General features: G+C 38.4%; 2 protein-coding genes across 12 annotated transcripts in view; both read right to left on the bottom strand.

Moving 5' to 3' along the window:
- MSRB3 (methionine sulfoxide reductase B3) overlaps nt 1–25214 on the bottom strand; it is a 657280-nt gene that overhangs the window by 594759 nt on the left and 37307 nt on the right. The gene's annotated exons all lie outside the window — the stretch shown is intronic.
- LOC128662849 (tigger transposable element-derived protein 1-like) overlaps nt 13387–25214 on the bottom strand; it is a 49587-nt gene continuing 37759 nt past the window's right edge. Inside the window, exon 2 of the mRNA XM_053716844.1 lies at nt 13387–15277. Within this exon, the coding sequence (XP_053572819.1) occupies nt 13534–15183 (1650 nt within the window). The 5' untranslated portion in view covers nt 15184–15277 and the 3' untranslated portion in view covers nt 13387–13533. The remainder of the gene's footprint in view (nt 15278–25214) is intronic.

Raw genomic sequence — 25214 nt, forward strand, 5'->3', positions numbered from 1 at the left:
CATTTATTGATGATGTTTTTATTGTTAGCATAATATTGACACACTAATAGGGGTGGTTAGTTATAAGGGGAGATAACAGGTGCTTTCTTATATATTTATTAGATGCATGTTTTGCACACTGTGAAATGTATATGGTAATATGTATATTTAATGTATGCATTTTTGACCTATAATATAAAGTATGTTTGATTATAGATTGTCTTGAAAAAGGCTGTCTAGAACAGCCGAAATGTCGACTTTGCTATGTTGTGAAATACATAAGTAAAAATAAATATTTTTGGATGAGACCTGTGGGTGCCCTCCCACTTCTTTGATGCATGCACATTTTTTAGGTGCATTTATTGATGATGTTTTTATTGTTAGCATAATATTAACACACTAATAGGGGTGGTTACTTATAAGGGGCGATAACAGGGGTACTTTCTCATGTATTTGCACACTGTGAAATGTTTTGCACACTGTGAAATGTAAATGGTAATATGTATATTGACTGCATCCAGGTGAATTCCAAAAATAGCAGGGTGGTGAAAGAATCCACCGAAGGTGGATTCTTTCACCACCCTGCCATTTTCAGAATCCACCGGGATGCAGCGAAGGCAAACGGAGCATTACAAAAAAAAACACCGCCCGCATGAAGTATAACAAAAAAAAAAAACAACCTCCCACACGAAGTATTAACACCTACACCGCAAACCCACACATTGCAAAATAATATTAAAAGTATTTAACCCCTTAATCCCTTAACAGTCAACCACCCACATCTCAGTAAACCTAATTACCCTATTAACCCCTAAAACGCAAAACCCCAACATCGTAATAAATATAATTAACCTATTAACACCTAAACTGCAAAACCCACACATCGCAATAAACCCAATTACCCTTTTAACCCCTAAACCGCACAAACCCCAAATCGCAATAAACCTAATTAACCTATTAACCCCTTAAATTACTACCCCCCTAACCTAACACCCCCTAAATTAACGCAAATTAACTAAACTAAAAAATACTTAAGTTACAAAAAAAAGCTAAGATTACAAAAAATAAAAAACCAAAATTACCAAAGTTTACAAAATTAAACCTAATCCCTAAAAAATAAAAAAGCCCCCCCCCCCCAAATATAAACACCCCCTAATCTAAGAATAAACTGCCAGTAGCCCTTAAAAGGGCTTTTTGCAGGGCATTGCACCAAGATAAACAGCTCTTTTAGAGAGAAAAAAGTCTAAGTCCCCCTAACAGTAAATCTCCCCACCCACCAAACCCCCCAAAATAAAAGAACCTAACACTAAAAAACCTAAACTACCCATTGCCCTGAAAAGTGCATTTGTTTGGGCATTGCTCTTAAAAGGGCATTTAGATCTTTTACTGCCCATCCCTAATCTAAATAAAACAATCCCCCCCCCAAAAAACTTAAAAAAACCTAAGTTTAACCCCCAGGTTGCTACTCACCGTTCCTGAAGTCCAGCGGAGAAGGTCCTGTTCCAGGCGGTGAAGTCTTCTTCCAAGCGGCAACCTTTCTTCTTCCAGGAACATCCGGCGCAGAGCAGAGCTGAAGACAGATGACCGCAGAGCTGAAGACCAGCTACCCTGGAACTGAAGACAGGCGACCGCAGAGCCATGGAGCGTGGAGGATCCTCTTCGTACGGTCGCTGAATAGTGAATTCAAGGTATGCGATTAAAGATGGCGTCCCTTGAATTCCTATTGGCTGATTTGATTCTTCAAATTCAAATAAGCCAATAGGATGAGAGCTACTGAAATCCTATTGGCTGTTCAAATCAGCCAATAGGATGAGAGCTACTGAAATTCTATTGGCTGATTTGATTTGGCACTGTGCATTATAGCCAATCATCTCCACTTTGGTCTTGTTTGTCCAAAGGACATTGTTCCAGAATTCTTGTGGTTTGTTCAGATGCAACTTTACAAACCTAAGCCGTACTGCCATGTTCTTTTTAGAGAGAAGAGGCTTTCTCCTGGCAACCCTTCCATATAAACCATATTTGTTCAGTCTTTTTCTAATTATACTGTCATGAACTTTAACATTTAACATGCTAACTGAGGCCTGTAGAGTCTGAGATGTAACTCTTGGGTTTTTTTTTGTAATTTCTTTGAGCATTGCGTGGTCTGACCTTGGGGGGTATTTGCTGGGACATCTACTAATGGGAAGATTGGCAACTGTCTTAAATGTTTTCCACTTGTGAATAATCTTTCTCACTGTAGAATGATGGATTTTAAATTGTTTTGAAATGGCCTTATAACGCTTCCCAGATTGATGGGCAGCAACAATTGCTTCTCTAAGACCATTGCTGATGTCTTTCCTCCTTGGCATTGTGTTAACACATACCTGTTTGCTCCAGACAAGCAAACTTTTATAGAGGCGGTCACACTTGCTGATGATCAATTCATTATGGGCATTTGATTAGCAGCACCTGGCTGCTACTTAGCCTCTTAATTCCTATTGAAGCAGTAAGGGTTTACTTAGTTTTTCACACATGGCTTCTCCATTTTGGCTTTATTTTTATTAAATAAATCATGACACAGTGTAATATATTATGTGTTGTTGTTCATCTGAGGTTGTATTTAACTAAATTTAAGACCTGCTAAAAACCAGATGATTGTTATTATGTTATACGTCAAGCCATAGAATTTCACATAACTGTATGTATGCATAAAGTCTATTTGTGTCAAAAGTTAACTTCTAAGTCAAAAGCAAAAAAGCTAGGAAATTAGGAAATAATTGGTTTAAATGGTCTATTAATGGAAATCTGAAAGTTAAACTCTGTTCCGTCCACAAGACGCCCCATTTAAGTTTAACTACTGCACTGTCTTACCCAATTACCAACAAAAAGTTCAAACTTTTAAAGGTTGCTGAGTAAGCACAGAGTTAAACCTTGCTAAAAGCCATACATTTAGACAAAAACTGCTAAATAAGAACTACATTTGCTCACCCAGCGTTTGAAGGTTGAGTCTATGCAGAGAGTGCACGTATGAGAACAAAAGCAATTTTGTTTTGCCCATGCCCTGCAAATGCTGAGGGTGGCCCTGTTTCACACTGACAGAAACAGAACTGAAGAAGATAGTAAAATAGGCATATAAACAAAGGAGGAAGATATCTCTAAGATGTGTGGGAAATGTCTACCTATTTAAAATAACACAAGGCTATATACTTTGTGATAAATATCTTATATCATATGAATACAACAGAAAAAAAAATCCAGCTCAAACCAAATTACTTACTAGAAACAGAACAATAAAAAGGCCCTAATCCAATATTATAAGTAAAATCTATAAATTTATCCTATGACAATTTACAGTAGTTTGTGATAAAAAAAAAGATATTTAAATAGTAGCAATACAAATTATAGATACTACATGAAGAATAAAAATTTTTAAGTGTGTATTAAAACAGCTTTTTTTCTACAAAAAATTGTAAAACATTTACCAACTCACATAATACTTACATGCGCGTGATCCCGTTACAGAACCTCTGCAGAGGGAATCAGTAGTCACTATAATAGTATTACAGTATTACTGTAAGCAAAGCCAGCTCAATGTAAAAAGCCTTATATCAGGTTGTACTGTACAGAATAATTAGTGGTTAATCCTATGGATTATATCTGAGGTAGTAGTAACAGCTCCAAGTCCTAACATACAAGTTTCTATTTGTCACACAATGGGTAACAAATCTTGCAGACCTGGACACAAGGAAAGCACATAGCTACATATTGTATCTTCAATTTTCAACACTTTCAAGTTTCAAAATGGCCCACTAGAAATGTTGTCATGTCAATATTATGTAACACTAGATTAGAATCTGAAAAAGCCTGTGACCAGAAAAGACCATAAAGAATAAAATGTTGAAAAACATAATTTATGTAAGAACTTACCTGATAAATTCATTTCTTTCATATTAGCAAGAGCCCATGAGCTAGTGACGTATGGGATATACATTCCTACCAGGAGGGGCAAAGTTTCCCAAACCTCAAAATGCCTATAAATACACCCCTCACCACACCCACAAATCAGTTTAACGTATAGCCAAGAAGTGGGGTGATAAGAAAAAAGTGCGAAAGCATAAAAAAATAAGGAATTGGAATAATTGTGCTTTATACAAAAAAATCATAACCACCACAAAAAAGGGTGGGCCTCATGGACTCTTGCTAATATGAAAGAAATGAATTTATCAGGTAAGTTCTTACATAAATTATGTTTTCTTTCATGTAATTAGCAAGAGTCCATGAGCTAGTGACGTATGGGATAATGACTACCCAAGATGTGGATCTTCCACGCAAGAGTCACTAGAGAGGGAGGGATAAAATAAAGACAGCCAATTCCGCTGAAAAAAATCCACACCCAAAATAAAGTTTAAATCTTATAATGAAAAAAACTGAAATTATAAGCAGAAGAATCAAACTGAAACAGCTGCCTGAAGTACTTTTCTACCAAAAACTGCTTCAGAAGAAGAAAACACATCAAAATGGTAGAATTTAGTAAAAGTATGCAAAGAAGACCAAGTGGCTGCTTTGCAAATCTGATCAACTGAAGCTTCATTCCTAAACGCCCAGGAAGTAGAAACTGACCTAGTAGAATGAGCTGTAATCCTTTGAGGCGGAATTTTACCCGACTCGACATAGGCATGATGAAACAAAGATTTTAACCAAGATGCCAAAGAAATGGCAGAAGCCTTCTGACCTTTCCTAGAACCGGAAAAGATAACAAATAGACTAGAAGTCTTTCGGAAATCCTTAGTAGCTTCAACATAATATTTCAAAGCTCTAACTACATCCAAAGAATGCAACGACTTTTCCTTAGAATTCTTAGGATTAGGACACAATGAAGGAACCACAATTTCTCTACTAATGTTGTTAGAATTCACAACCTTAGGTAAAAATTTAAAAGAAGTTCGCAACACCGCCTTATCCTGATGAAAAATCAGAAAAGGAGACTCACAAGAAAGAGCAGATAATTCAGAAACTCTTCTAGCAGAAGAGATGGCCAAAAGAAACAAAACTTTTCAAGAAAGTAATTTAATGTCCAGCGAATGCATAGGTTCAAACGGAGGAGCTTGAAGAGCCCCCAGAACCAAATTCAAACTCCAAGGAGGAGAAATTGACTTAATAACAGGTTTTATACGAGCCAAAGCTTGTACAAAACAATGAATATCAGGAAGACTAGCAATCTTTCTGTGAAAAAGAACAGAAAGAGCAGAGATTTGACCTTTCAAGGAACTTGCAGACAAGCCTTATCCAAACCATCCTGAAGAAACTGTAAAATTCTAGGAATTCTAAAAGAATGCCAAGAAAAATGATGAGAAAAACACCAAGAAATGTAAATCTTCCAGACTCGATAATATATCTTCCTAGATACAGTTTTACGAGCCTGTAACATAGTATTAATCACAGAGTCAGAGAAACCTCTATGACTGAGAATCAAGCGTTCAATCTCCATACCTTCAAATTTAAGGATTTGAGAAACCTGATGGAAAAAAGGACCTTGCGATAGAAGGTCTGGTCTTAACGGAAGAGTCCACGGTTGGCAAGTGGCCATCCGGACAAGATCCGCATACCAAAACCTGAGAAGCCATGCTGGAGCCACCAGCAGAATAAACGAACGCTCCTTTAGAATCTTGGAAAAAGAACTAGAGGCGGAAAGATATAAGCAGGATGATACTTCCAAGGAAGTGACAATGCATGCACTGCTTCCGCCTGAGGAATCCCTGGATCTGGACAGATACCTGGGAAGCTTCTTGTTTAGATGAGAAGCCATCAGATCTATTTCTGGAAGTCCCCATATTTGAACAATCTGAAGAAATACCTCTGGGTGAAGAAACCATTCGCCCAGATGTAGCGTTTGGCGACTGAGATAATCCGCTTCCCAATTGTCTATACCTGGGATATGAACCGCAGAAATTAGACAGGAGATGGATTCCGCCCATACAAGTATTCGAGAGACTTCTTTCATAGTCAGAGGACTGTGAGTTCCTCCTTGATGATTGACATATGCCACGGTTGTGACATTGTCCGTCTGGAAACAAATGAACGACTCTCTCTTTAGAAGAGGCCACGACTGAAGAGCTCTGAAAATTGCACGGAGTTCCAAAATGTTGATTGGTAATCTCGCCTCCTGAGATTCCCAAACCCCTTGTGCTGTCAGAAACCCCCATACAGCTCGCCAACCTGTCAGACTTGCATCTGTTGAGATCACAGTCTAGGTTGGAAGAACAAAAGAAGCCCCCTGAACTAAACGATGGTGGTCTGTCCACCACGTCAGAGAGTGTCGAACAATCGGTTTTAAAGATATTAATTGAGATATCTTTGTATAATCCCTGCACCACTGGTTCAGCATACAGAGCTGAAGAGGTCGCATGTGAAAACGAGCAAAGGGGATCGCGTCCAATGCAGCAGTCATAAGACCTAGAATTTCCATGCATAAGGCTACCGAAGGGAAAGATTGAGACTGAAGGTTTCGACAAGCTGAAACCAATTTCAGACGCCTCTTGTCCGTCAGAGACAGAATCAAGGACACTGAATCTATCAGGAAACCTAAAAAGGTTACCCTTGTCTGAGGAATCAAACGAACTTTTTGGTAAATTGATCCTCCAACCATGTTCTTGAAGAAACAACACTTATAAAAGACTGGAAAGGTTCTTTCTAGTGAAAATGAGCAAAGGGAATTGAATCCAATGCTGTGGCCATAAGACCTAAAACTTCTATGCATATATAGCAACTGAAGGAAATAATAGAGACTAAAGGTACCAATAGACGGAACCCAATAAAATTATCCCTTGTCTGATAGAGACAAGGACAGTGACACAAACTATCTGGAAACCTAAAAAAGGTGACCCTTGTATGAGGAATCAAGAGCTTTTGAAAAAAAGATCCTCTAACTATGTCCTGAAGAGCAAGTAAATCATATGAGATTCCGCATCCTCAGAAAATAATCTGAATGAAAACAGAAAAATGAAAATATGCATTTATTGTATCTAATGAAAACAAATAATGCTATCAATGACCATAAAAAGGCAAAATAGTTTGAATAAAACTCAAAAACCCGGTTCCTCAAAAGGAACTGGAAGAAATACCCCAGAAGATTCCAGGTCTGAGCAGCACTTGAACCCCATGGGTGCCCAGCCATGCTTCAACAGTACCCAAAATATATAGGACAGAAACACAGTTAAAGAAAGTGTTAGCCTTACTGGAATAAAATCAAAGAAATTTGGACAAAATAGAACCAAATAAATTTCAAAGAAGTCTTAACCTGCCCCTTACCAGCCAAGCTGGAATACGGCACGTACATCGCAATATTAGGGAGCTGATTTCGAACTCCAATTATAGACATGTTACTTGGGAAAGAACTCAGGAATTCGTTCCTTAATAAGAACAACCAAACCAGTATAAGCTTAAAGTTTTAGTCTTAGAACTCAATCTTGAAGCCCAGAGTAACAGTTAAGAATTGAATCCAATTATAAAACAAATAATTGATTATCTTAGAACAAAAGAAATATGGATTTATTTTTTATTTTTTTAAAAATCACAAAATTCTTCTAGCTAAAAAAGCTAAAGACATAGATTAACCCTCATTTGCGAAAATATTGAATAAAATGAAGACACAAATGAAATTATTAGCATGATAGTCCAGTTTAAAGGACCAGCCAATACAGTGGACTTGCATAATCAATAAATGCAAAACAACAAGACAAATGCAACAGCACCTAGTCTAGTAAATGTTGTCCCTTTAACAATGCTAAAATAAATCATAATCTGATACTTGATCTTAAAGTAAACAGAGAAAATGAAGCAATTGCAATATCCAAATAAATCACAGGACCAAGAAAAGTACCTGAAACTAAATAATTTTCCATAAATAAGATACAACTATCTAAAGGAAAATAAATACTATTTTGCTATAGAAACAATAGCATAATTAGTAGAATTAGAGATAGCCCCAATAAATTGGAGAACCCTCCAAATTGAGTTTAACTGCTGGCAAAGAATATAGTTTAAAACCTTTGAAGAGGAAATAAAAGAAAATTCTCAGCCTATTCCATTCCCTAGTATGGGGAATTGGAAAGAAAACTTCTGAAAACACAGAAGAAATAAATAGGCAGAAATAATGTCAGCTAGTCTTAACCCCTTAACGACCGAGGACGTGCAGGGTACGTCCTCAAAAAAAAGGCAGTTAACGCCTGAGAACGTACCCTGCACGTCCTCGGTGTGGAAAGCAGCTGGAAGCGATCCCGCTCGCTTCCAGCTGCTTTCCGGTTATTGCAGTGATGCCTCGATATGGAGGCATCCTGCAATAACCTTTTTAAGCCATCCGGTGCAGAGAGAGCCACTCTGTGGCCCTCTCTGCACCGGAGATCGGTGGCTCACTGCGTTGGTGGGTGGGAGCCGGACCGGGAGGCGGGTGGCGGCCATCGATGGCCCTGCTGATGTGGAGGGGTGGCGGGATCGTGGGCGGGGATGGCCGGGGGCGCGCACGGACGTGCGCGCGTGCACGGGAGGGCGGGGGCGGGCGCGTGCATGGGGAGGGAGCGGGTGGGAACCGCTACGCTACAGAAAATCAAATAATAAAAAATGTTAACAAATGTTAAAAATGGCTAAAAAGTTAAAAAAAAAAAATGATCAGCAAGGTGGTGGGGGTTTGTCTGTGTGGGGGGGGAAGCTACACTACAGAAAAAAACCAACCAAACAAAAAAAAAAGCACTTTTTTTTTGCAAACTGGGTACTGGCAGACAGCTGCCAGTACCCAAGATGGCCCCCAATGAGGCAGAGGGAAGGGTTAGAGAGCGGTTTTGGGGGGGATCAGGGAGGTTGGGGGCTAAGGGGGGATCCTACACAGTAGCATATGTAAATATGCTATAAAAAAATTTTTTTTTTTTTTTTTAAAAACCCTTTTATTTTAGTACTGGCAGACTTTCTGCCAGTACTTAAGATGGCGGGACAATTGTGGGGTGGGGGAGGGAAGGGAGCTGTTTGGGAGGGATCAGGGGGTGGGATGTGTCAGGTGGGAGGCTGATCTCTACACTAAAGCTAAAATTAACCCTGCAAGCTCCCTACAAACTCTCTAATTAACCCCTTCACTACTAGCCATAATACACGTGTGAGGCGCAGCAGGATTTAGCGGCCTTCTAATTACCAGAAAGCAACGCCAAAGTCATATATGTCTGCTATTTCTGAACAAAGGGGATCCCAGACAAGTATTTACAACCATTTGTGCCATAATTGCACAAGCTGTTTGTAAATTATTTCAGTGAGAAACCTAAAATTGTGAAAAATTTAACTTTTTTTTTAAATTTGATCGCATTTGGCGGTGAAATGGTGGCATGAAATATACCAAAATGTGCCTAGATCAATACTTGGGGTTGTCTACTACACTACACTAAAGCTAAAATTAACCCTACAAGCTCCCTAAAAGCTCCATAATTAACCCCTTAACTGCTGGGCATAATACACTTGTGGTGCGCAGTGGCATTTAGCGGCCTTCTAATTACCAAAAAGCAACGCCAAAGCCATATATGTCTGCTATTTCTGAACAAAGGGGATCCCAGAGAAGAATTTACAACCATTTATGCCATAATTGCACAAGTTGTTTGTAAATAATTTCAGTGAGAAACCGAAAGTTTGTGAAAAAATTTGTGAAAAAGTGAACGATTTTTTGTATTTGATCGCATTTGGCAGTGAAATGGTGGTATGAAATATACCAAAATTGGCCTAGATCAATACTTTGGGATGTCTACTAAAAAAAAATATGTACATGTCAAGGGATATTCAGGGATTCCTGAAAGATATTAGTGTTCTAATGTAACTAGCGCTAATTTTGGAAAAAGGTGGTTTGGAAATAGCAAAGTGCTACTTGTATTTATGGCCCTATAACTTGCAAAAAAAGCAAAGAACATGTAAACATTTGGTATTTCTAAACTCAGGACAAAATTTAGAAACTATTTAGCATGGGTGTTTTTTGGTGGTTGTAGATATGTAACAGATTTTGGGGGTCAAAGTTAGAAAAAGTGTGTTTTTTTCCATTTTTCCTCATATTTTATAATTTTTTTATAGTAAATTATAATATATGATGAAAATAATGGTATCTTTAGAAAGTCCATTTAGTGGCGAGAAAAACGGTATATAATATGTGTGGGTACAGTAAATGAGTAAGAAGAAAATTACAGCTAAACACAAACACCGCAAAAATGTAAAAATAGCCTTGGTCCCAAACGGACAGAAAATGGAAAAGTGCTGTGGTCATTAAGGGGTTAAAGAACTAGTTACCTTAATATCCAAAATAATCAACACCTTTTCAACAAAGAACAAATGTACTTTAATAATAGAAAAATAATAAAAAAGTAGATTTGTTAGTGTCAATATCTGATGAAGAAAATTTCTGAAAGAGAAAAAAACATCATCAGAGAAGGATAAATCAATATGTTGTTGGTCATTTGAAACTTCAATAATTAAAAAAGAAGTGAAAAAAAAACCTAAAAATTTTATTAGAAGGCACGAAGTCAGACAAAGCCTTTAAAATAGAATCAGAAAAATATTTCTTATAAATCTAAATATTTCTTGTAAGAAAGGAAATATATAAAGCATAAATACTAATGGATTCCGCATGTAAAAGTATAACATAATAACTTATTACAAACCATAGCTAAAGATAAACATTTATAACATTTAAAATAAATGAACTTAGCTTTGGTAGAACTGAAACTCAGTTAAGCGTTTTTCCAGAAGTGGCTTCTGATTCAGAGTCAATCTGAGACATCTTGCAATATGTAATAGAAAAAACAACATATAAAGCAAAATTGATCAAATTCCTTAAATTACATTTTCAGGAATGGGAAAAAAATGCCAATGAACAAGCCTCTAGCAACCAGAAGCAATAAATAATGAGACTTAAATATTGTGGAGACAACAATGACGCTCACATTTTTTAGCGCCAAAAAAGCCGCCCACATTATTTGGCGGCAAAAATGGCTCCACATCCGGTAACGCCGACATTTTTTGGCGCAAAAACGTCAAAAAAATGACGCAACTTCCGGCGACACGTATGACGCCGGAAATGACAAGAAAATGTTTGCGCCAAGAATGACGCAATAAAATGAAGCATTTTCAGCCCCCGCGAGCCTAACAGCCCACAGGAAAAAAAGTCAAATTTTAAGGTAAGAAAAAAATTGAATTATTCATATGCATTATCCCAAAAATGAAACTGACTGTCTGAAAATAAGGAACGTTGAACATCCTGAATCAAGGCAAATAAATGTTTAAACACATATATTTAGAACTTTATATATAAAAGTGCCCAACCATAGCTTAGAGTGTCACAGAAAATAAGACTTACTTACCCCAGGACACTCATCTACATGTAGTAGAAAGCCAAACCAGTACTGAAACGAGAATCAGTAGAGGTAATGGTATATATAAGAGTATATTGTCGATCTGAAAAGGGAGGTAAGAGATGAATCTCTACGACCGATAACAGAGAACCTATGAAATAGACCCTGTAGAAGGAGATCATTGAATTCAAATAGGCAATACTCTCTTCACATCCCTCTGACATTCACTGCACACTGAGAGGAAAACCGGGCTCCAACCTGCTGCGGAGCGCATATCAACGTAGAATCTAGCACAAACTTACTTCACCACCTCCACAGGAGGCAAAGTTTGTAAAACTGATTTGTGGGTGTGGTGAGGGGTGTATTTATAGGCATTTTGAGGTTTGGGAAACTTTGCCCCTCATGGTAGGAATGTATATCCCATACGTCACTAGCTCATGGACTCTTGCTAATTACATGAAAGAAATTAGATGTTTAAATTCATATTTTTGTATTATTAAGGAAGGGCACATTTTAGTTTGAATTAGAAACATCTGTGCAATATACTTCCATTAGCAAACATGCTTCTAGTAAAAGTTATTACTGTTTTTCTGAATATGCACATATCATGTGAGAGCCGGTGCACCAGTTTTCTAACATCACACATTTGCAGATAGTCAGTGGTGGCTTGTATGATACAAAATACAGCAATACACCCCCCCTCCCAAGGCAGGACAAGGTGTGATCTGAGATATTGCAGTAAATGCAGAATGTCTGCAGAAAGAATGGGACACATGCAGGAACTGTTAGCAGTGCTGCTCCACAACAGGCTGTTCTCTTTAAAAAGTGCTGTGCTCTGGTTGCACTGTGTATATTTTCCTTGCAACAGGGAAGTATTGTTTAAAGAGAACAGTCAAAGACGGGGCAGCACTGCAAAGCAGCAGCACATTGATTGACAACTGCCTCTCAGGGATTTTTTTTCAACCACACCCCCCTTGCCTTTTCCGTTCTGCAAAGCTGTGATGTAAGATGTTTTCTGAGCAATGGACCTTTTTTCTTACTACATTTTTACCGTATAATTATGAGAGCAAAGGAAACAAATTTATTTAAGAGACATTATAAAAACTTAACAAAATAGTTTTTTTTTCTCTGCAGCTAATTTGAATGCAATTTTCAGCTGTTGCAATATATTATAAAACTTAAAGGGCCATAATACCCAAATGTTTAAACACTTGAAAGTGATGCAGCATAGCTGTAAAAAGCTGACTAGAAGATATCTCCTGAACATCTCTATGTAAAAAAGAAAGATATTTTACCTCAAAAGTTCCTCAGTAGCAACCTCCCATTGTAAAGGATTTCTAAGCAGCATTTTAGTGTGTCTGTCCTGGGACAGCTTAGGGGATGAGCCTCGTGCACTCTCATCTTATTTCCCTATTCAGCTTAAGGAAGTTTACTATGAAATCTCATGAGAGTTAAGTGAAATCTCATGAGATCACAGTAAAAGAGTTCATGACCTCAGCACTGCTGATGCTGATTGGCTGCTGTTCATTTCTTCATTTTTTTTTACCTGCAGCTGGGAACAGCTGAGTATAACTTTTTACACAGAACTTACTCTGCTGAGCTGAGGAGATTGTGAGGTAAAATATCTTCCTTTTTTACATAGAGATGCTCAGTTGATATTTTCCTGTCAGCTTTTTACAGTTATACTGCATCAGTTTCAAGTGATTTAGCATATGAGTATTATGTCCCTTTAAAAATTGCTTTATTCTCCAGTTAACCAATACATTGCAATTAAGCTGATGCTTTAGTGTAAAGGCCTCATTTAAAATTGTACAGGTCACACTCAATTTACGCCAGGTTTCTGCTCCTGAAGGATTGGTCGTAAAAAAAAAAAAAAAAATGGTGCAAATTTAAACCCAGTATATAATGTAAGTCAATGGGAAGTGAGGGAGTTGGGTTCCAGGCCCTTCTCAAAATTTACATAAGTAAAATAATACATTATATTTAAAGCTTTGAAATTAATACTATGAATGCTAAACATAATTATAAACAGTATAAAATATCCACACAACACAGTATGTATCATCAAACTAAGTTTAATAAAAAAAAATGGGTTTAGTACAACACATTTCTGCAAACAAAACTGTAAGGCCTCTGCACTGACAACAGTAGCGTGATGCAGAGATGTTACTACTCTAAGAAGATTCTGATTGAGGATCTTCCTTTTTTAAATGAAAGCATGCAGTATTGATGGCTGAGATTGACTTTTTCTTTCTTGGAGAATGTCAGAGTAAGGGACAAGAGATGACATTACATTCATTTTCACTATAGCACTTCGCTGCCAGTCGTGATCAATTTCACAGAGCTCATCAGTGAGGGTTTCCATGGCTGAAAGGATACGCTGTAGGTCATTTGTTTTCATAGATTTTAGGGGAACCTCTTCCACCTCATCTTTTTCCTCCTCATTCTGCTGGATTAGTTCTTCGGCCAGTTCTTCCAAGTCTTCATTGGAAAGCTGCTGTTCATGGCTATCCAATAGCTCTGTTACATCATCAGTTGTAACTTCACTCAGCCCAGCTTCTTGTGCCAGCCTACTAACATCTTCAACAATGTTTTCCAATGGCTCTACGCTTGTTAAGTTGTGTATACATTCTGGTAAAAGTTTGCGCCACACTCCATTTAAACAGTTCACTGTGACTTCCTCCCAAGCTGCATTAATGTTATTAATGCCCTTCAAAATGTTGAATGAATGCCAGTAATCTTTGATAGTTGTATCTGATCTGTCCAAAACTCTCACCATTTCTGTGAAGGTTTGGCGGAGGTAATAAGCTTTGAATGTTGCTATAATACCTTCGTCCATAGGTTGCAAATCTGATGTGATGTTTGGTGGCATGTAAACAACATTGACATCCAGAGGTGTTTTAACTGCATTCAAATTTTCAGGATGGCATGGGGCATTATCTAAGAGAAGAATAGCTTTGGATGGTAACTTATTTTTTTGACAAAAACGATGCACAGTGGGGCAAAAATAATTTGTGTACCAATCCAAAAAGATTTCTTGTGTAACCCAAGCCCTCTTGTTCCACCTCCAGTAGACTGGCAACATGGCTTTGTTTAGGCCCTTGAGAGCACGGGGTGTCTGGGAATGGTACACCAACATTGGTTTTAATTTTAAAGTACCAGAGACATTTGCTCCTAGCAGAAGTGTTAGCCTATCTCTTGCAGGCTTGAAACCTGGTGCAGACTGCTCTTCACGGGAGATGAACGTTCTTGGTGGCAATTTCTTCCAATAAAGCCCAGTCTCATCAACATTAAAAATTAGATCAGGAGGATAATTACCTTCCTGTACAATGGCTTGAAACTTTGCAGGAAATGCTGCAGCAGCCTCAGCATCTGCACTTGTTGCCTCCCCAGTAAGTTTTACACTGCGGAACTTGTTCCGACTTTTAAATCGCATGAACCATCCCTTACTACCCAAAAAATTCTCATCTCCACCTTCTTTTTTCTTAAGCTCTTCAAAAATTGACTTTGCCTTGTCAGTAATAACAGCTTGAGTCATTGGAATGTTTTTTGTATTTAAGTCATCTACCCACAGTGACAATAACTTCTCCATTTTTTCTAAAAGTTTACATCTGGTGTATCTTGTTTGTGCTGCACTTACTGGTGTAGAATGTTTTACTGACTCTTTTATTTTATCTGCATTTTTTATTATGGTAGTCACAGTGGATGGAGGTAGTTTCATATTTCTACACACATTAGCACGCGTTTCACCACCTTCCATTCTGCGAATAACCTCCATTTTTTTCTGCAATGTGATAGATCTTCGCTCCTTTTTAGGGACATTTTCACTTGTCAAAGTGGTTTTCTTTTGCGGCATGGCAGCTTGTACATAAACTGACACTACTTTACATAAGTGTTTCTGTCACCTGTGTACCATACACTGAATAGTTTGTGGTGGACCAGAACGTGCCCTGCAACAAATTTAAATAGAAAAAATAAAACCATTAAAAAAATTATTTTAAAAGTGACACAAACATTTTTTTTTTCTTTGCTGCATCTAAAAGGATGTTCTTTTTTGACACTTGTTTTTTATTCAGATTTTGAATACTGGTGCACAGGCTCTCACAGGATATGCGCATATACCACAGAAAAACAGTAATATCTTTGACTAGAAGCAATGGAAGTATATTGCAAAAATTTTTCTATTTCAAATTTAAATGCACCCATGCAAATTTTCAGTTTCGACCGTTTAATCCCTTTAAAAAGTTAAGACACAACTATATAACTATATAATACCAACATAAAAAGTTCAGGGACCAAAATAAATAGGGAAAATGAGTCAAAAGACGTTATGTGCTCATATTGATAGTGTAGATCTGAAAATATCTTTGATTAGCTGTACTATTATACTTAAAGGGACATAATACTCATATGCAAAATCACTTGAAACTGATGCAGTATAACTGTAAAAAGAGTAAGTTCTGTGAAAAAAAGTTATACTCAGCTGCAGGTTAAAAAAAAAAGAAGAAGAAACAAACAGCAGCCAATCAGCATCAGCAGTGCCGAGGTCATGAACTCTTTTACTGTGATCTCATGAGATTTCACTAACTCTCATAAGATTTCATTGTAAACTTCCTTAAGCTGAATAGGGAAATAAGATGAGAGTGCACATAAGCTCGCTCTTTCCGCTGTCCTGGGACAGACATACTGATTCTCTGCTTAGAAATCCTTTACAATGGGATGTGGCTACTGAGGAATTTTTGAGGTAAAATATCTTTCTTTTTTACATAGAGATGTTCAGGTGATATTTTCTAGTCAGCTTTTTACAGCTATGCTACATCACTCTCAAGTGTTTAAACATTTGGGTATTATGGCCCTTTAAATGACTAACAGGAACAATAAATTAAGCATTTGTGATTCAGAAAGAGCATGTGATTTTAAAAAACTTTCTAATTTCCTTTATTTTGCTTAGTTCTCTTGGTATCCTTTGTTAAAGAGTAATCCTAGGTGAGCTCAGGAGAATGCATTAGCCCTTAGCAATTTGGCTGCAGTGTTTACAACATTATTTATAGCAATGTTTTACATAGTTAAAAATTTTGCTGCCTTAGAGTATCTGTAGCAGTTTACGGCAGCAGTGTATGTACCTATGTACTACATTGCAGCAAACACTGTTGCCAGATGACTAAAGACAACGGCAGAAAATTATTTGTTAATTAAACCATATAAATGTTACAATCCAAATTCTGAATATTGTGTTGCTATATATGGGTTTTAAGCAAAACTCCTAAAAGCCTAAGGCCTAGATTTAGAGTTCGGCGGTAAAAGGGCTGTTAACGCTCCGCGGGTTTTTTTCTGGCCGCACCATAAATTTAACTCTGGTATCGAGAGTTCAAACAAATGCTGCGTTAGGCTCCAAAAAAGGAGCGTAGAGCATTTTTACCGCAAATGCAACTCTCGATACCAGAGTTGCTTACGGACGCGGCCGGCATCAAAAACGTGCTCGTGCACGATTCTCCCATAGGAAACAATGGGGCTGTTTGAGCTGAAAAAAAACCTAACACCTGCAAAAAAGCAGCGTTCAGCTCCTAACGCAGCCCCATTGTTTCCTATGGGGAAACACTTCCTACGTCTGCACCTAACACCCTAACATGTACCCCGAGTCTAAACACCCCTAACCTTACACTTATTAACTCCTAATCTGCCGCCCCCGCTATCGCTGACCCCTGCATTACACTTTTAACCCCTAATCTGCCGCTCCGTAAACCGCCGCCACCTACGTTATCCCTATGTACCCCTAATCTGCTGCCCTAACATCGCCGACCCCTATGTTATATTTATTAACCCCTAATCTGCCCCCCACAACGTCGCCGACACCTGCCTACACTTATTAACCCCTAATCTGCCGAGCGGACCTGAGCGCTACTATAATAAAGTTATTAACCCCTAATCCGCCTCACTAACCCTATCATAAATAGTATTAACCCCTAATCTGCCCTCCCTAACATCGCCGACACCTACCTTCAATTATTAACCCCTAATCTGCCGACCGGAGCTCACCGCTATTCTAATAAATGTATTAACCCCTAAAGCTAAGTCTAACCCTAACACTAACACCCCCCTAAGTTAAATATAATTTTTATCTAACGAAATAAATTAACTCTTATTAAATAAATGATTCCTATTTAAAGCTAAATACTTACCTGTAAAATAAATCCTAATATAGCTACAATATAAATTATAATTATATTATAGCTATTTTAGGATTAATATTTATTTTACAGGCAACTTTGTAATTATTTTAACCAGGTACAATAGCTATTAAATAGTTAAGAACTATTTAATAGTTACCTAGTTAAAATAATAACAAATTTACCTGTAAAATAAATCCTAACCTAAGATATAATTAAACCTAACACTACCCTATCAATAAAATAATTAAATAAACTACCTACAATTACCTACAATTAACCTAACACTACACTATCAATAAATTAATTAAAACACAATTGCTACAAATAAATAAAATTAAATAAACTATCTAAAGTACAAAAAATAAAAAAGAACTAAGTTACAGAAAATAATAAAATATTTACAAACATAAGAAAAATATTACAACAATTTTAAACTAATTACACCTACTCTAAGCCCCCTAATAAAATAACAAAGCCCCCCAAAATAAAAAATTCACTACCCTATTCTAAAATACAAATATTACAAGCTCTTTTACCTTACCAGCCCTGAACAGGGCCCTTTGCGGGGCATGCCCCAAGAATTTCAGCTCTTTTGCCTGTAAAAAAAAACATACAATACCCCCCCCCCAACATTACAACCCACCACCCACATACCCCTAATCTAACCCAAACCCCCCTTAAATAAACCTAACACTACCCCCCTGATGATCTTCCTACCTTGTCTTCACCATGCCAGGTTCACCGATCCGTCCTGGCTCCAAGATCTTCATCCAACCCAAGCGGGGGCTAGACATCCACTGAAGAAGTCCAGAAGAGGGTCCAAAGTCTTCCTCCTATCCGGCAAGAAGAGGACATCCGGACCGGCAAACATCTTCTCCAAGCGGCATCTTCTATCTTCTTCCATCCGATGACGACCGGCTCCATCTTGAAGACCTCCAGCGCGGATCCATCCTCTTCTTCCGACGACTAGACGACGAATGACGGTTCCTTTAAGGGACGTCATCCAAGATGGCGTCCCTCGAATTCCGATTGGCTGATAGGATTCTATCAGCCAATCGGAATTAAGGTAGGAATTTTCTGATTGGCTGATGGAATCAGCCAATCAGAATCAAGTTCAATCCGATTGGCTGATCCAATCAGCCAATCAGATTGAGCTCGCATTCTATTGGCTGATCGGAACAGCCAATAGAATGCGAGCTCAATCTGATTGGCTGATCCAATCAGCCAATCGGATTGAACTATATTCTGATTGGCTGATTCCATCAGCCAATCAGAAAATTCCTACCTTAATTCCGATTGGCTGATAGAATCCTATCAGCCAATCGGAATTCGAGGGACGCCATCTTGGATGACGTCCCTTAAAGGAACCGTCATTCGTCGTCTAGTCGTCGGAAGAAGAGGATGGATCTGCGCTGGAGGTCTTCAAGATGGAGCCGGTCGTCATCGGATGGAAGAAGATAGAAGATGCCGCTTGGAGAAGATGTTTGCCGGTCCGGATGTCCTCTTCTTGCCGGATAGGAGGAAGACTTTGGACCCTCTTCTGGACTTCTTCAGTGGATGTCTAGCCCCCGCTTGGGTTGGATGAAGATCTTGGAGCCAGGACGGATCGGTGAACCTGGCATGGTGAAGACAAGGTAGGAAGATCATCAGGGGGGTAGTGTTAGGTTTATTTAAGGGGGGTTTGGGTTAGATTAGGGGTATGTGGGTGGTGGGTTGTAATGTTGGGGGGGGTATTGTATGTTTTTTTTTACAGGCAAAAGAGCTGAAATTCTTGGGGCATGCCCCGCAAAGGGCCCTGTTCAGGGCTGGTAAGGTAAAAGAGCTTGTAATATTTGTATTTTAGAATAGGGTAGGGAATTTTTTATTTTGGGGGGCTTTGTTATTTTATTAGGGGGCTTAGAGTAGGTGTAATTAGTTTAAAATTGTTGTAATATTTTTCTTATCTTTGTAAATATTTTATTATTTTCTGTAACTTAGTTCTTTTTTATTTTTTGTACTTTAGATAGTTTATTTAATTTTATTTATTTGTAGCAATTGTGTTTAATTAATTTATTGATAGTGTAGTGTTAGGTTAATTGTAGGTAATTGTAGGTAGTTTATTTAATTATTTTATTGATAGGGTAGTGTTAGGTTTAATTATATCTTAGGTTAGGATTTATTTTACAGGTAAATTTGTTATTATTTTAACTAGGTAACTATTAAATAGTTAAGAACTATTTAATAGCTATTGTACCTGGTTAAAATAATTACAAAGTTGCCTGTAAAATAAATATTAATCCTAAAATAGCTATAATATAATTATAAATTATATTGTAGCTATATTAGGATTTATTTTACAGGTAAGTATTTAGCTTTAAATAGGAATTATTTATTTAATAAGAGTTAATTTATTTCGTTAGATAAAAATTATATTTAACTTAGGGGGGTGTTAGTGTTAGGGTTAGACTTAGCTTTAGGGGTTAATACATTTATTAGAATAGCGGTGAGCTCCGGTCGGCAGATTAGGGGTTAATAATTGAAGGTAGGTGTCGGCGATGTTAGGGAGGGCAGATTAGGGGTTAATACTATTTATGATAGGGTTAGTGAGGCGGATTAGGGGTTAATAACTTTATTATAGTAGCGCTCAGGTCCGCTCGGCAGATTAGGGGTTAATAAGTGTAGGCAGGTGTCGGCGACGTTGTGGGGGGCAGATTAGGGGTTAATAAATATAACATAGGGGTCGGCGATGTTAGGGGTAGCAGATTAGGGGTACATAGGGATAACGTAGGTGGCGGCGATTTGCGGTCGGAAGATTAGGGGTTAATTATTTTAAGTAGCTTGCGGCGACGTTGTGGGGGGCAAGTTAGGGGTTAATAGATATAATACAGGGGTCGGCGGTGTTAGGGGCAGCAGATTAGGGGTACATAAGTATAACGTAGGTGGCGGTCGGCAGATTAGGGGTTAAAATTTTTAATCGAGTGGCGGCGATGTGGGGGGACCTCGGTTTAGGGGTACATAGGTAGTTTATGGGTGTTAGTGTACTTTAGGGTACAGTAGTTAAGAGCTTTATAAACCGGCGTTAGCCAGAAAGCTCTTAACTCCTGCTATTTTCAGGCGGCTGGAATCTTGTCGTTAGAGCTCTAACGCTCACTGCAGAAACGACTCTAAATACCGGCGTTAGGAAGATCCCATTGAAAAGATAGGGCAAATGGCGTAGGGGGATCTGCGGTATGGAAAAGTCGCGGCTGTAAAGTGAGCGTTAGACCCTTTAATCACTGACTCCAAATACCAGCGGGCGCCCAAAACCAGCGTTAGGAGCCTCTAACGCTGGTTTTGACGGCTACCGCCGAACTCTAAATCTAGGCCTTAGGATGCACCCCTCCATTACATACACCTCCTTTTCCTTTCAGCTTTACATCATAAATAGTCCAGCCATAAGGAAAGAGAAATGAGAAAGATTGTCCGCAAAATCAAATCTAGGAAATAGATGAGTCATAACAAATACCGAGCAAAGGTCTTGGCGGCACCAAAATCTCCTATATTCTTGCTGGCTCCTGGATTTTGAACAAACCTGTCATGCCCTGCTCTAATTATTAGAAAGAGCAGAATATAACACCATCCTTCCAAACAACCTGTTAACACTTACGGCCTGATGATCAAAAACTCAACAACATGGAGAGAAATCATGCAAAATCTTTGAGACTTTTTTGGGAACTATATAGTAATGCATGTGTCTCTCCTTCATATCCAGATCCCTATAAAGCTAGATAATCAGCTCTCAAACTAAAATGTGCCTTTCTAAACTTCTGTGAGTAACCCTGCAGCATGGGTGTCCGGGGGGTAAAAAGTAAAGCACCCTTTTACTATTGCACAGCTAGATTAAACCTTACTTTTATATTTTGCATTTAAAACCAACCTTACTCTTCTAGCTGTGTGCTTGCAAGAGTATAATAGACTTTCTATGTGTTGTGTTAATATATATAAAAAATTATGTTCTCTATGGGCTCTGCACCCAGGCTGGTCTGGGCTTAACCGCCTGAGTTGCTGGGAGTTGTCTGAGTGCTAATGAGTACCCAGTCCATTTTGAAAGTACAGCCCATTTCTGTATTTTTTAGGTGTCTAGGTAAACTACAAAATGCCTGTGTCACCTTTGTTTGTAGCTCAGTCTGTTTGTTTGAAGGCATACATTGTGTGGCTGTAGGTTAGGGACCCATGGAGGAAAAGCCTCTTATATGGTCCTGGGCTATCACCATTTGGTTGTTACTAACTCTTCCACTTTGCTTTTAATCTAGCTGTGTGCTTGCAAGAGAGTGACAGACTTTCTATGTGGTGTGTATGGGCTCGTTTCCATTGAGCCATAATTAGGTTTGCTCGAGGTCGCAAACTGATAAATATGGTGTCCGAAGCAATTTCGTTTATCGACTGCTTCTTATGGTGTGTTATACGGCTGGCGAAAATATTTTTGCGTCCCATAGAAAGTATTAGAAGCCGTTAAGCAATAACATATACTAATACTAGGTTTCCAATGAAAGCTCAAACCATTAATACACTGCCAGAGGCTGTCAATAGATTGAAAAAAATTACACCCAACTCAACTAAGTGTAAAAATTTGCTTTATGGAGACCTATTTCCCATTGAAATGTTATAACATGCAAACAATGCAAGTGTCTCATTGTAGAAAAAAACTGAAATATGTAATACAGGTAGCCCTCAGTTTACGCCGGGGTTAGGGTTGTAAATTGAAACCGTTGTAAATTGAAACCCAGTTTATAATGTAAGTCAATGGGAAGTGAGGGAGATAGGTTCCAGGCCCCTCTCAAAATTGTCATAAGTAACACCTAATACATTATTTTTAAAGCTTTGAAATGAAGACTTTAAATGCTAAACAGCATTATAAACCTAATAAAATAATCACACAACACAGAATATATAATTAAACTAAGTTAAATGAACAAAAACATTTGCTAAACATCATTATAAACTTAATAAAATAATCACACAACACAGACTTCACTTGCATTTTTCTGCAAACAGTTCTTTCTATGCATTCCAATCTGGAATGATTTATAGACAGGGAGATCTTGTTCCTTTGAAATCTGCTCGATAGCTCAGGTCTGGTTAAACTGATTAATTTCAGCTTGCTTGGCTTTGCTGCAATACAAGCGGACAGCTCCACCTACTGGCTATTTTAACAAATACACTGCTTCTCAATGCTTTTCAATAGCAGTCACATGACTGGAAAAAAAGGTTGTTATTCTGAAACGGTGTAAATTGAACCGTTGTAAAACGAGGGCCACCTGTATTTTGTTGTTGTCCCATGTATAGGAATAGTTGCACTTATGTTCTTATAGAAAAATCAGTATGCATTTACATATAAAAATATATGTAAGCACACACCTACAAAATTCAAACTAGACCTATGCCTAGGGCAGCAATACATATTACATATATTGATAAAGTGGAAAATATAAATAAAATAAAAAATAATATTGGCTTATAGTTAAAAAATATGTATTATAAATAAGTTTATCTTTGTTTTTGTTTCTCTTTAGGAGGTGATAACAGGTAAGGAGGGCTGACGTTAAGCGTACATTTTATAGTGTAAGGTCGGGTTGCCATAGCAACTAATTGATTTTCAAGAAATATAAAGTCGGATGGAAGCATTAACACAAGGTTAACTTACACCTATACGAAGCAACTGCATGCAATGCGCAAAATATTTAAACGGAAACCTGGTACTAAAATGGACCCGTAAACTACTTTTAGCTGTCAAGCACTTTGGTAGCTTACAGCTCCATGAAAGTGAGCCCTTTGTGTTGTAAATAAAAAACATAATTTATGCTTACCTGATAAATTTATTTCTCTTATGATGTATCGAGTCCACGGATTCATCCTTACTTGTGGGATATTCTCCTCCCCTACCAGAAGTGGCAGAGAGAGCACCCACAGCAGAGCTGTCTATATAGCTCCCCCCTTAGCGCCACCCCCCGTCATTCGACTGAAGGCTAGGAGGAAAAAGGAGAAACTATAGGGTGCAGTGGTGACTGAAAGTTTAAAAATAAAAATATATATGCCTGTCTTAATAAACAGGGCGGGCCGTGGACTCGATACATCACAAGAGAAATAAATTTATCAGGTAAGCATAAATTATGTTTTCTCTTGTAAGATGTATCGAGTCCACGGATTCATCCTTACTTGTGGGATACCAATACCAAAGCTTTAGGACACGGATGAAGGGAGGGACAAGACAGGGACCTTAAACGGAAGGCACCACTGCTTGTAGAACCTTTCTCCCAAAAATAGCCTCCGAAGAAGCAAAAGTATCAAATTTGGAAAATTTGGAAAAAGTATGAAGCGAAGACCAAGTCGCTGCATTACAAATCTGTTCAACAGAAGCCTCATTTTTAAAAGCCCATGTGGAAGCCACAACTCTAGAAGAATGAACAGTAATTCTTTCAGGAGGCTGCTGTCCAGCAGTCTCATAGGCCAAACGGATGATGCTTATCAGCCAAAAGGAAAGAGAGGTAGCCGTAGCCTTTTGACCTCTCCGCTTACCAGAATAAACAACAAACAATGAAGATGTTTGACGGAAATCTTTAGTTGCTTGTAAGTAGAACTTTAAAGCACGAACCACATCAAGATTGTGCAATAGACGTTCCTTCTTTGAAGAAGGATTAGGACACAGTGAAGGAACAACAATCTCTTGATTGATATTCTTATTAGAAACAACCTTAGGAAGAAACCCAGGTTTGGTACACAAAACCACCTTATCTACATGGAAAATAAGATAAGGGGAATCACACTGTAAAGCAGATAGCTCAGAAACTCTTCGAGCCGAAGAGATAGCTACTAAAAACAAAACTTTCCAAGATAGAAGCTTAATATCTATGGAATGCATAGGTTCAAACGGAAACCCTTGAAGAACTTTAAGAACTAAATTCAAACTCCATGGCGGAGCAACAGGTTTAAACACAGGCTTAATTCTGACCAAAGCCTGACTAAATGCTTGAACGTCTGGGACATCTGCCAGACGTTTGTGTAGTAGAATAGACAAAGCAGATATTTGCCCTTTTAGGGAACTAGCTGATAATCCCTTCTCCAAACCTTCTTGGAGAAAAGACAATATTCTAGGAATCCTAATCTTACTCCACGAGTAACCTTTGGATTCACACCAATAAAGATATTTGCACCAAATCTTATAATAGATCTTCCTGGTGACAGGCTTTTCTAGCCTGAATCAGGGTATCAATGACCGACTCAGAGAAACCACGCTTTGATAGAATCAGACGTTCAATCTCCAAGCAGTCAGACGCAGAGAAACTAGATTTGGATGCATGAAAGGACCTTGGATTAGAAGGTCCCGCCTCATTGGCAGAGTCCACGGTGGAACCGAGGACATGTCCACTAGGTCTGCATACTAAGTCCTGCGTGACCACGCAGGTGCTATCAGAATCACCAAAGCTCTCTCCTGCTTGATTCTGGCAACCAGACGTGGGAGGAGAGGAAACGGTGGAAATACATAGGCCAGATTGAAGGACCAAGGCACTGCTAGAGCATCTATCAGCACCGCCCTGGGATCCCGGGACCTGGACCCGTAACAAGGAAGTTTGGCATTCTGACGGGACGCCAACAGATCCAATTCTGGTGTGCCCCATAGCTGAATCAGCTGAGCAAATACCTCGGGATGGAGTTCCCACTCCCCCGGATGAAAAAGTCTGAAGACTTAGGAAATCAGCAC

The sequence above is a fragment of the Bombina bombina genome, chromosome 6, assembly GCF_027579735.1.
Source record: "Bombina bombina isolate aBomBom1 chromosome 6, aBomBom1.pri, whole genome shotgun sequence".
Taxonomy (NCBI): Eukaryota; Metazoa; Chordata; class Amphibia; order Anura; family Bombinatoridae; genus Bombina; species Bombina bombina.